The sequence below is a fragment of the Salmo salar genome, chromosome 20 (genome assembly GCF_965601325.2).
Source record: "Salmo salar chromosome 20, fSalSal1, whole genome shotgun sequence".
Taxonomy (NCBI): Eukaryota; Metazoa; Chordata; class Actinopteri; order Salmoniformes; family Salmonidae; genus Salmo; species Salmo salar.
This window is the reverse complement of record NC_138310.1, coordinates 63,360,883-63,373,914: the sequence shown is the minus strand read 5'-3', so window position 1 is coordinate 63,373,914 and position 13,032 is coordinate 63,360,883. Positions and strand designations below refer to the sequence as shown.

Genomic DNA, 13,032 nt, shown 5'->3' with positions numbered 1-13,032 from the left:
CTGTGATACGATATGTGGTTCACCCAGGTGTCACACATGATTGTGGCTAATTTTAGCTAGGTGGCTAACATTAGGGGTTAGGGGTTAAAGTTAGGAGTTAGGTTAAAGGGTTAGGGGAAGTGTTGGCTAACATGCTAAGTAGTTGCAAAGTAGCTCAAACGTAATAAGTAGAGTTGTAAAGTTGCTAATTAGCTCAAATGCTAGTTGTCCGTGATGAGATTCAAACACGCAACCTTTGGGTTGCTAGACGTTTGCGTTATACGCCTACCCATCCACCCCGACCATCCCTTAAGTAACCTTTTGTCGTATGTAACCATACCAAACATGACGTATCATACTAATTTGAGTGTCCCGGATTCTCATTTACTATGTCTATAAGATCAGGCTGCGGAAAACCCTGCCATTGGGAAGTTGGGATACCTAGTCAGTTGTACAACTGAATGCCTTCAACTGAAATGTGTCTTCCGCATTTAACCCAACCCCTCTGAATCAGAGAGGTGCTTGGGGCTGCCTTAATTGACATCCACGGCACCCAAGGAACAGTGGGTTAACTGCCTTGCTCAGGGGCAGAACGACAGATATTTACCTTGTCAGCTCGGGGATTCGATCCAGCAACCTTTCGGTTACTAGCCCAACGCTCTAACCACTACCTGCCGCCCCATTTGTCTCACAGTCGTATGTCATTAATCCAGAGACCGATGTGGATGCATTCTCCTGTCACCATTTCTCTGATCGACACAGCCTGAGCGGTGAGGTTTGCAATAATAAGATTTAATAACTTGCTGTGACAGCAACATATCAAACTAGAGTTCATTTCCAACAATCCCAGTCACATTTTGCAACAATTTAAGATATAGCTATTTACATGTATTATTATTAGTTAGCTTATCTTAACTGAACTGGTTTAGGCAATACTGTGTATAGTGTTTTTGCAGTAATGTTAAACCCTGTTCTGTTTCACCTGCCTTTGTGACTGTCTCCACCCCCCTCCAGGTGTCGCCCATCTTCCCCATTATCCCCTGTGTATTTATACCTGTGTTCTCTGTTTGTCTGTTGCCAGTTCATCTTGTTTGTCGTCAACCAGCGTTTTTGTCTCAGCACCTGCTTTTCCCAGTCTCTCTTTTTCTTGCCCTCCTGGTTTTTACCCTTTTCTGTCCTGATTCTAAGCCCGCCTGCCTGACCACTCTGCCTGCCCCTGCCCCTTACCCTGAGCCTGCCTGCCGACCTGTACTTTTGCCCCACCTCTGGATTATTGACCTCTGCCTACCCTGAGCCTGTCTGCCGTCCAGTACCATTGCCCCACCTCTGGTTTACTGACCCCTGCCTACCTTGACCTGTCTATTGCCTGCCCCTGTTGGATTATTAAACCATTGTTAATTCGACGTTGTCTGCATCTGGGTCTTACCTTCATACCTGATAAGTACGTAGATGTACGTATTATGTGACCTGACAGAACTGTTGGCTTTCATTTTGTTTCTTTTGTTAAAGTGTTTCGCATTATAAAAATATTATCATGAACACTCACCACGCTGCGCTTTGGTCCCCTCCTTTCGACAGCCGTAACACTATGGTTCTGACTTGGTATACAGGGAGAACACTGTAAGAACGGCCCATGTTCTGAATTCTGTCGCTGTACATTTCAAAAGTGCTAAACAAATAGTTATATTGACTACGTCCGTCCTAGCTCGCTCATTAATGTCTTAATCGAAATTATGGATTGCCTCTTATCCGCTTGTCTTCCCCTTATGCCATAGTTTGAACAACTCAACTGTCATTAGAAACCACATTTTTTTAAGCAAGTCAGCCATATTAGCTATGTTTCTTTTAAAGTCAATAAATGAGGCTGAGTGAACTGTTTCGCTGCCAGACAAGGCTCCGCTGATAGCCAGGTGTAGCAGTGGTAAGATGTTGGAACTGCTTCGGGACAGCTTTATGTAGACCTTAACAGTTTGTGGCACCTTTTGTCACCGTTATAGTGCAATTAATGTAATGTTTAGTGTTGTGTTGTGTAGTGGCTTTGCTGGCATGCATCCCACTTTTATTTTTTGGGCCCCACCAAGATTTACATGCTACAATCGCCACTGATGTCCACGACCGGTCGGAAATCGAATTAGCATCATAAAAAAATCCCCCGATGACGTTGTCTCCACATACATACATACCCCAACCAGAATCCACGGATTACAGGCAACGTCCGCACTGAGCTAAAGGCTAGAGCTGCTGTTTTAAAGGAACGGGACTCTAACCCGGAAGCTTAAAAGAAATCCCGCTATGCCCTCCGAAGAACCACTAAACAGGCAAAGCGTCAATACAGGACTAAGATTGAATCGTACAACACCGGCTCTGGCGCTCGTCGGATGTGGCAGGGCTTGCAAACCATTACAGACTTCAAAGGGAAGCACAGCCGAGAGCTGCCCAGTGACACGAGCCTACCAGACGAGCTAAATAACTTCTATGCTTGCTTCGAGGCAAATAACACTGAGACATGCATGAGAGCACCAGCTGTTCCAGAAGACTGTGTGATCACGCTCTCAGCAGCCGATGTGAGGTAGACCTTTAAACAGGTCAACATTCACAAGGCCGCAGGGCCAGACGTGTTACCAGGATGTTTACTGCAAGCATGCGCTGACCAACTGGCATAGGTCTTCACTGACATTTTTAACCTCTCCCTGTCCGAGTCTGTAATACCAACATGTTTTAAGCAGACCACCATAGTGCCTGTGCCCAAGAACACTAAGGTAACCTGCCTAATTGACTACCTACCCGTAGCACTCCCGTCTGTAGCCATGAAGTGCTTTGAAAGGCTGATCATGGCTCACATCAACACCAATATCCCAGAAACCCTAGACCCACTCCAATTTGCATACCGCCCCAACAGATCCACAGATGATGCAATCTCTATTGCACTCCACGCTTCCCTTTCCCACCTGGACAAAAGGAACACCTATGTGAGAATGCTATTCATTGACTATAGTTCAGCGTTCAACACCATAGTGCCCTCAAAGCTCATCAATAAGCTAACAGCCCTGGGACTAAACACCTCCCTCTGCAACTGGATCCTGGACTTCCTGATGGGCCGCCCCCAGGTGGCAAGGGTAGGTAACAACACATCCGCCACTCTGATCATCAACACTGGGGCCCCTCAGGGGTGCGTGCTCAGTCCCCTCCTGTACTCCCTGTACTCCTGTACTCCAACACCATCATTAAGTTTGCCTATGACATAACAGTGGTAAGCCTGATAACCGACAACAACAAGCCAGCCTACAGGGAGGAGATCAGAGACCTGGCCGTGTGGTGCCAGGACAACAACCTCTCACTCAACGTGATCAAGACAAAGGAGATGATTGTGGTCTACAGGAAAAAGAGGACCGAGCGTTCCCCCATTCTCATCGACGGGGCTGCAGTGGAGCAGGTTGAGAGCTTCAAGTTCCTTGGTGTCCACATCACCAACAAACTAACATGGTCCAGTCACACCAAGACAGTCACGAAGAGGGCACAACAAAACCTATTCCCCCTCAGGAGACTAAAAAGATTTGGCATGGGTCCTCAGATCCTCAAAAGGTTCTACAGCTGCACCATCGAGTGCATCCTGACTGGTTGCATCACTGCCTGGTATGGTAACTGCTCGGCCTACGACCGCACGGCACTACAGAGGGTTGTGCGTATGGCCCAGTACATCACCGGGGCCAAGCTTCCTGCTGTATATACTGTATATCTCAGATATAGGACAGACACTTCAGAACAAACTTCCTTTTGATTTTTTGGGGTACTATCTGTTGTTCTATGTAGTGAATCTGTTATTTAATGTGTTGTATGGGCTAATAGCAGTAAGGCCCAAAAAATTTTTTCATCAAATAATTTTGTCATATATTTTTGGGATACTTAAAAGGGTCTTCAAATTCAAAATCCCCCTGCGTAGACAGGGCTTGAACCACAGGCTGTTCAGAATTTTGTTGCAGACCAGTCCGACCACCCCTGATTCTACTACTCTTGGTCATGTTGAGCAATTGATTATTAAAACAGGTGTGGTAGAATGGGGATTGAACAAAAGCCTGCTCATGCTGTGGCTCTGAGAGCAGGGTTAGCCACCCCTGACAAATACTGTAAGAAATGACATACTGTTAGGAAAATACCTGTTAAAAAGTGTCCTAAGATGTGCTTATGAACATAAACACTGTATTTAAAAGAACAGGCATATCATAAAATGACCACTCATCTAGATCTTTCTAAACAAATCAAATCAAATGGTATTTGTCACATGCGTCGAATACAACAGGTGTAGACCTTACAGTGAAATGCTTACTTACAAGCCCTTAGCCAACAATGCAGTTTCATGAAAAATACCTAAAAAAAGTAAGAAATAAAATAATTAAAGAGCAGCTGTAAAATAACAATAGCGAGGCTATATACATGGGGTACCGGTACAGAGTCAATGTGCGGGGGCACCGGTTAGTCGAGGTAATTGAGGTAATATGTAATATGTACATGTACGTAGAGCTATTAAAGTGACTATGCCTAGATAACAGAGAGTAGTAGCAGCAGCATAAAAGGGGGGGGGGGGGGGGCAATGCAAATAGTCTGGGTAGCCATTTGATTAGATGTTCATGAGTCTTATGGCTTGGGGGTAGAAGCTGTTTAGAAGAATCTTGGACCTAACTTGACGCTCCGGTACCGCTTGCCGTGCGGTAGCAGAGAGAATAGTCTAGTCTGGGGTGGCCATTTGATTAGATGTTCTGGAGTCTTATGGCTTGGTGGTAGTAGGAGTTTAGAAGCATCTTGGACCTAGAATTGGCACTCCGGTACCGCTTGCCGTGCGGTAGCAGAGAGAAAAGTCTATGACTAGGGCGGCTGGATTATTTGACAATATTTAGGGCCTTCCTCTGACACCGCCTGGTATAGAGGTCCTGGATGGCAGGAAGCTTGGCCCCTGTGATGTAGTGGGCCGTACGCACTACCCTCTGTAGCCTTGCGGTCGGCGGCCGAGCAGTTGCCATACCAGGCGGTGATGCAACCCGTCAGAATGCTCTCGGACAAGTACTTTATTTTCTGTCAACTCATATACACGTTTTTTGAAAACTCTTCAGAATTGTAGTTTGTTGGTGTCACCGAGTACGCTGATACCCCAATTTATGGACCCAAGATCCATAGGTAAGGCTGTACAGTGCATATAAGTATGCCCCCAATGCAATTCTAATGTATAATACATCCACAGTGCGATTTCAAATGATTTCGACTTTTTATGTGCCAAATGAACTAATTGTCTTTTGTTGAATTTATATAACAACATTCCAACCTTGTTTAGCATTATCTAGTCCAAATATGGTATTATTCTACTATTTGTATCACTTTCACAGCTACCCCAACCCTAAACCATTTAAATTGTATTTTTATTTAACAAGGTATGTTGACTGAGAAAACATTGTCATTTAAAGCAATGACCTGGGGAATAATTACAGGGGAGACGAGATGAATGAGACAATTGGAAGCTGGGGATTATTAGGTGGCCACTAGGGCCAGATTGGGAATTTAGCCAGGACACCAGGGTTAACACCCCTACTCTTACGATAAGTGCCATAGGATATTTAGTGACCACAGAGAGTCAGGACACCTGTTCAGCGTCCCATCCGAAAGACCCTACACAGAGAAATGTACCCAATCACTGCCCTGGGGCATTGGGATCTTATTTTTCTTCAGAGAAAAGAGTGTCTCCTAACAGCCCTCCAACACCATCTGGTCTCCCATCCAGGGACTGACCTGGACACACCCGGCTTAGCTTCAGAGGCAAGCCAGCAGTGAGATGTAGGGTGGTATCAACTTCAGTGAGGTAGGGACATCCCCATAGCATGGACCATAAAGGAAACGGAGTGTTCTGATTGGCCCTGACGCCTTTAGAGCGAGTCTGAAAGCTCCCCCTGTAGAAATAGGCGGGGTTTATGACTTTGTGACTGTGGTAACTAGTGACGACCCTCCCGCGATATACCAGTAATACAATACTCAATATCATCTCAGAAACGCGTGTGCTTCTCAAAACCTACAGCAGAGGACGACACTTTCCATCTTTATTTTAGAGCGTGGTCTACGTTGCTCTTCATTGGAAGGGCAAACTGCAGTTTTATGGTGAAGATAATGACACTGTCATGTCATTACGAGTTACTAGGGTGATGATCATACGTAATTAATTACCCGATGCGCACCATGGGGACCAAATAAAGGATAATTTCCAGATAAAAAGTATGCTGCTTGGACATGATGCCTAGGCATTGCGACTCAAAGTCAGTATCTGACCAATTAAGGGTTTTGAGGACTGTTGAATTTCGGGAGCTTCTGCAGGATGAGGAATAAATTAGGCAGATCATCAGATTCAGCCAAAAGGTATTTTCCCTTTATTTACTGAAAATCTTACACACCGTTTGATGTTACTGTGTATAAAGAGCGTTTTGTTTCTTGTTTTTTAGTGATGCAACTTTTTATTCACTTTAGAATGGGTATATTTTGAGGGTCAGCAAATATTGCAATCTATTTATTAGTTCCTGTAAAATATGACCGAATGCAGGGTATTATTAGGGTCATTAGTAAGATATGACAAACATTTTTGGGGGGGAATGTCATTATCCTGTCCAGTTTCAGGGGCTTCAGGGGGCAAAGGAGACTGTGTTGGTCTCCAACAGTAGATTGGCAGAGACCAGTCTCTTTCATGAGCCAGATCTCAGCACTGGTAAACTATGGTTAGCTAAGAAGTACCAGGAACTGGAGAAACTTACCAATATCATCCAAGCCAAACATAACCAGCTTGGTGAGTTTGAATGTCACATTTTTTTATATATTATTTTAGGGAACATTAAAGTTCCAGAATGCTTGTCATTCTCTCCAACTGCTTCTGCAATTTTGTCAGTTAGTCAAAACCGTGTTTATTATGCCCCTTTTATTATACAAATATACTGTAGCCTTTCAAGTAGTTTTGCTAGAGAAACATAGCCTTCACATGGTCCAGTGGCTTCTCCTGAAGAAGCTAGCTCACTCTGAAGAATAATGTGCAGTAAGGCTGGAATAATTGTGTAACACAAATGATAAATTAAGCTATCATATTCCTATCCTCTTTGAGTGTAATAGTAGACTATACCAACATGTTGTGTCTTTCTATCTTAAAGGCTCTCTCACAGAAATTCACAGATGGGAGAATATCCCTGGAGAATTTTGTGGAGTCCTGTCAAAGATCTTGTAAGGTCTACCATGTCCGTCTGGTTCATCAAGCCGGAACAGAAACCCCAAAGGCCCACTGAGAATCACAATAGTAGGGAGCCTCCATCAGTTGACTTCCCCCTGAGCCCCCCTCCTAATATTTGCCATGTTTTCTATGGTCTCACCTCTGCTATTATTCTGCTTAACGTCTACCACTCCTTCAGCTCTGCTCCAGTCCACTGCCGGATGGGTCCATATCAACCGCCCCTGAGTGACCACATCAACATTGCTAAACCTGAGGCCTACAGCCTTGCCTTTTGACACTGGCCAGCCTGTAGGCCTTAGAGTGTATGGAAAGGGTCATGCTCCCAGTTGGCCAGCCAGACCTGTACGTCTGCAGCGACTCAACAACATATAGCCTAGACATCATCAGCAGGACCCACTGCCACATTGACACTGTTGGATAGAAAGGGCAACTGTTACTCTTTGGACTATAATGAATTTATGTACTTTATGATTGTCTGTAAAATAGCACCACATAGTTGAAACAAGTTGATTAAGAAGGGTGAATAAAGACAACACCTTGTGGGTTTTGTTTTATATCCAGGCTCCCCTAAAACATGTCATTGTAACATCATACTGTAGGCATCAATGCTTTCTTGGGGTAGGAAACCCCTGAACTCACTGTGCCTCAGTGCAGTAGGTCACAAGGTGTACTTAAACTCTTCACCTAGCTACACTTGATAGCTCAGATCATCCTCTCTCCACAGAGACTCCTGCTAAGGTCAGCCAAGGACCACGTCTGGAACTGTCAAACTGCAAGCTTTTTCAAGCCTCTAAATCACACTTTCTCTATAATTTTTATTACATCCAAAACCAATGTTGATTCATTGTTCCTAAAATTCATACTGAAAGCATAGTTGCCTGATTCCATTGAATGACTAACACTCTGCCTACCGTACTCAGTGGTTGTCGTTTGTTCCCCCAGTTATGTGGATCACCAGACCAAGGATTCGCCTGATCAGCCATAAGGTTAGCCAGACTGCCATCTAGCCTAATCAAGCTCACTGCACTAGTTAGCTGTCAGAGAGAGGCCAGTGAGTTTACAGGAGCTCATTAGTGATGCAGTGTCACGTCCTGACCCTAGTAAGATGTCATTTTCTATAGTAGAGTAGGTCAGGGTGTGTTTTGTGTTGTTCTATGTTTTCTATTTCTATGTTTAAGTTCTAGTTTTTCTATATCTATGTTGGGGTTGTTTCGGTTAATCTCCAATTGGAGGCAGCTGATCCTCGTTGCCTCTGATTGGAGATCATATTTAAGTAGGGGTTTTCTTCCTGGGTTTTGTTTTCTATTTAGTGTATGTCACCTGACGGAACTGCTGTCGGTCGTTTTGTTTAAGTATATTCATTAAAAGTAAATATGAGCACTCTACACGCTGCACCTTGGTCCCCTTTATACGACCCGCGTTACATGCAGTGGATGTGAAGGCCTTTGTCAGACAGCTTACTTCTGTTACAACTATGTCAGCAGCCCCTATTGTCCTAAGCGACTCTAATTGGGATATTTTCTCATCTGTCAACTCTGTGTCTCTCCTTTATTGGTTGAAGTCAATGGGCTCCAGTTATTTTATATCAATAGGTGAGTACTATACAATTTGCAGGCCACAAATGATCACAATTACTAAAGGAGTTTGGATTTAATGACACTATCCCATCACTGAAAGGTATCTGAAAGGACCCTCTTCAATGCACAGCAATACCAAATAAGGCTATCACTCTGGAATACATCTTGATGAGGGTGTTTATATTTCCTTCCTAGAACAACTACCTATGTGTATTGGAATTATGGAGTATCTGTGTCACCCTCCGTTGGTATAGTATGTATTGGGTGACTCTTAGCGGGGTTTAATTCTGTACGAATACATGTGGGGCAGCTTTGGCTAACCTAGTTCTGTGAACGTTCTCAAACTAACAAGCACCTGTGGGCTGCATTCCAAATGGCACCCTATTCCCCATGGACCCTGGTCAAAAGAAGTGCTTACTGGTACACCCTCTATATAGCCATGATATTTATTTTTTACTTGTTATTCACTGTGTATTAATTCCTCGTCACTATTTCTATTTTTACTCTGCATCGTTGGAAAGGGACCCATAAGTAAGCATTTTACTGTTAGTAAACAATAGGTGTAGACTAAGTATGTTACAAAAAGTAATTTGAATAGGTAATACGGTGTCATTTGTGACGCACCTCTGAACACTAAGCAGGAAAAGGCTACCACAGACAGCCATTCTGAAATTCAGTTCTTTTACTAATGAAAAAATAATATTTTACTTCTAAAATAGCATAACAGGACATAATAAATAACATATTTAGGAAATCCTATATTCATAATTATTTTGGACTCTTCAAGGCTTGGTCCAAAATTGCAGTTACTGCATATCAGCAGTAATAAAATATCAAACAACTTCACATAGTTGTAAAATGCACAGTACCACCTCCTTATCTAAAAGGTAATAACCATTAAATTGCATTGCTTACTAGAATGTTGGATTATTTATGAATCCAAAACCACCAGGATCATGGATATTTGGAGGTAAAGTTCTCATTCGTTACAAATAGTTATTATAAATAACACAACTTAAATAACATTTGAAGGTCACATTATGCACCTTATCGACCAGCGAGGAAGCATAATACAGTATCCCTAACCTAAACGCAAGTTAGATAAACCACTATCATTCCATTATTGAGTCACAAAGTTGTATCAATAGTCTCTGTGTGGCCCATGGTCTCGCTGTCTGGGACAAGGCATCATGGAGACACGTTGGGTCACACATCGTACTTTCCTGTACAGAAGTCAGACTCGTAGCTTGAGTGTCAGTCTGTTCGTGCTATCATGCCAGCTCCTTGTCACTCAAACATATCAGGGACCAGGCTAATACTTGTGTGGTTCCTCCTTTAGATGAAAATGTGCTCTGCCTATACAGGAGGTCATGGCTTGAACATCATAGTGAGTAGGAGAAATCCACACAGTCAGTCAGGATGAGACAGATCAGATAGGAGACTCCCAGGACTGCTGTGCTCTCATCACGTGTTTCTTGATTTGCTCATATGTGACAAACATTACGATGTTCCAGGAGCCAAGGCGAAGAAAAGAAGGCATGAACCTGGAGGGGAAGGAGAATCAGACTATTTAACCAAGCAGAACGATTTGCTTAATTCACTGTTCATATCTAGGTATCTTGATTCAGCCAAAGATGATTTGAAAGCAATTGGAATTTAGAAATGGCTTTTGATTACTACACACCCTTTATAGAAGGCTTTGGGTCCCTCATTTCTCATCATCGTAACAGCACAGTTAATAGCACTGTTGTATTTTCCAGCTGAAGAGTTCATGAACCGGGTCTTCACTACATCTACAGGAGATGCCACAATAGTGGTGATGAAACCAGCACTGAAGGCTGCTGTGAAATGGCAGGGCAGGTTATCTGAAAAAACAACAAAACACTTTGAAGTACTTGAAACGATTCATATGTACCCTATGTGATGTAAAACAAATCACATGCCTGCTTACCAGTCATGATGTTATACTGCAGGATCATTTCCTTGATGATGTCATAAGTCACCAGCTCCGAACAATTCACTATGGCGTTACGAGTTATGTTTGGGCCACAACCTGAAAGAAAAATGATGAATGAAACTGGTAATTACAATTACGGAATCATCTTTTATCTTTATTTAACTAGGCAAGTCAGTTAAGAACAGTGGGTTAACTGCCTTGTTCAGGGGCAGAATGACAGATTTTTACCTTGTCAGCTTGGGGATTCGATCTTTTATGCATGTAAAGCAAATGTTCCTAATTGGACTGAAATTCAGACTGCATTAGGCCTACCTTTCCAGAGCCCTCTGATGCCCTCAGTCCTGGCGATGGTCCTATAGGCATCCATGGTGCCACTATATCTCTTCACCCCCTCCGCTTCTGCTCCCCTGACTTGAGCCTGGAACCGCACTTTCACCACATCTGTTGGCTGAGCAAAGGCTACTGCCATGGCCCCGGTCGTACAGCCTGCCATCAGCCGACTCCCAATGCCTGCATCTATGAGAGTAGAGAGGAGTAGCGAGGATGAGAGATGCAGTCAAAACACCCAGCCACATTCATGATATTCTACTTGCACTAAATCAGACAGAAATGTATTTGAAAGATAAATAGACTGAACATGTCTGTTAGGTTACGTACTGTCTGTTCCCCGGGTGTAGAACTGCTTCATGGAGTCATAGAGGCCGATGCGGACCGAGGCAAAGCTCATCTGTCTCTGGAGACCTGCCACCAGGCCATTGTAGAGGCTCCTGGGCCCCTCTGTCTTCACCATGGTGTTGATGGTGCCAAACACACCTCTGTACTTCACCACCATCTTCCCTTCAGAGGACTTGGACTCGCCCTGGATCTAAGACAGACAAACACAAGTGTTAATTCATCTTTGTATTGAAAGTAATCCTAGTGACACAATTCAATCAAGACAGAATACCTTTACATAATCATTATGTAGAACATGGCTACATTGCAATGGCCATACTAACATACCACTTAAGAGTACATGTCCAATACATTTCATCGTTCTAAATAGTAAACTAGTGAAGATAATGGAACAGAAACCATTACTTACTTTTTAAGCATAATCATGGTTGCAAATATCACTGTACTGTATGTAAAGCATGTGCACGCTCTCACCTGCAGCCTAACTTTAGCTGTGTCCAAAGGGAAGGTGATCAGGTCAGCAAAACAGGCTGCAGTTCCAGCGCCAAAGAACTTAACAGCAGCTGTAGGGGCCAAGTCTGTGGGCTTCACTCCAGCCATGACTGAGATGGTGCAGATAATTTCCCAAAGAGTACTGAAGGTCTCACAAGTACAGTAGATAGACCGTAGTTTAATAGGTTCTGTCCGTTCCTAAAGAGAATAGAGCAAATAGTAAGTAATCAGAATGAATCAAGGAACACATAAAGATGGCTTTTTAGTCAGTATTCATTGAATGATTATTGTAAGCACCCCAAATTTCACTTACTTAGACAGATGCAAGTGATATTCAAGTTTCAGGTATTGGAAAGTTATCTTTATGAATGTAAGATCCTGTCTTTTGTTGTTCCATAAAATTGCTCCAAAAAAGCATACCACCGCCTGTGAAACATATGAACATGAAAAAAATACTTTGGCATGCCCTATAAGCATGTGTAAATTTAAAATAAGCTTTTAAAATGTATTACAATTTAGGTCATATCTCAAATTCTAAATTGAAGCTGTAGATAAATGTGAAGCAGACATTAGATGGGCAAAGTGGATATTGAACAAACTAGCAATACAACACATTTTGGTATAACATTAGGCTTACCTGATTGGAATGAAAAGTACTGTAATCCAAAATTTGAATTGGGAGGTTCTATTGAGGAGCACTGGCTTGAGAGAGTTAGGATTTGATTCTCACGCCCAGGGGTGGGTGTGGATTATTATAGCCTGCCCGTCCCTTGTCACACATAGTTCCATGACATACATTGACCTGAAAAGTATGCGCAAGCTCGTGTCGTACATGAGATATGTTGACACATGACTGGCTCATTGATTTGTCTAGTATGCGATGACAATGATCTGATTTTGTTACCGATTCAAACCAAATGAGTCAAGATTCCACACTTTCAACTGCCTTTAGCTTCTTTTTTGGTCAAAAACATTACTACAAAAATGTATATTCAAATCATGATGAAAGGTTCATATAAACTATTTCTCCCTTTTGGGAGTACAAGACAGTATGCAACATGTCAGTCAGTCTCACGGTTTACAACAGTCAATGTTCTGTTGAACCT

The 13,032-nt window shown here is 43.0% G+C and overlaps 1 protein-coding gene across 2 annotated transcripts; it reads right to left on the bottom strand.

Annotated features, from left to right (window-relative positions):
- Window positions 1-9,466: 9,466 nt before the first annotated feature.
- On the bottom strand, window positions 9,467-12,877 carry LOC106581201 (dicarboxylate carrier UCP2). 2 transcript variants are annotated; one of them, XM_014163102.2, is made up of 8 exons: window positions 12,564-12,877; window positions 12,240-12,352; window positions 11,909-12,124; window positions 11,417-11,624; window positions 11,072-11,275; window positions 10,754-10,855; window positions 10,487-10,667; window positions 9,467-10,346 (listed from the first exon to the last, which is right to left on the bottom strand). In XM_014163102.2, the coding sequence occupies exons 3-8, from the start codon at window positions 12,032-12,034 to the stop codon at window positions 10,232-10,234; spliced, it is 936 nt and encodes a 311-aa protein (XP_014018577.1). In that variant the 5' UTR covers window positions 12,035-12,124; window positions 12,240-12,352; window positions 12,564-12,877; the 3' UTR covers window positions 9,467-10,231. The 2 variants fall into 2 exon arrangements, with proteins under 2 accessions (XP_014018577.1, XP_045559722.1); XM_045703766.2 differs by lacking the exon at window positions 12,564-12,877 and having other exon boundaries at window positions 12,240-12,532.
- Window positions 12,878-13,032: the final 155 nt, after the last annotated feature.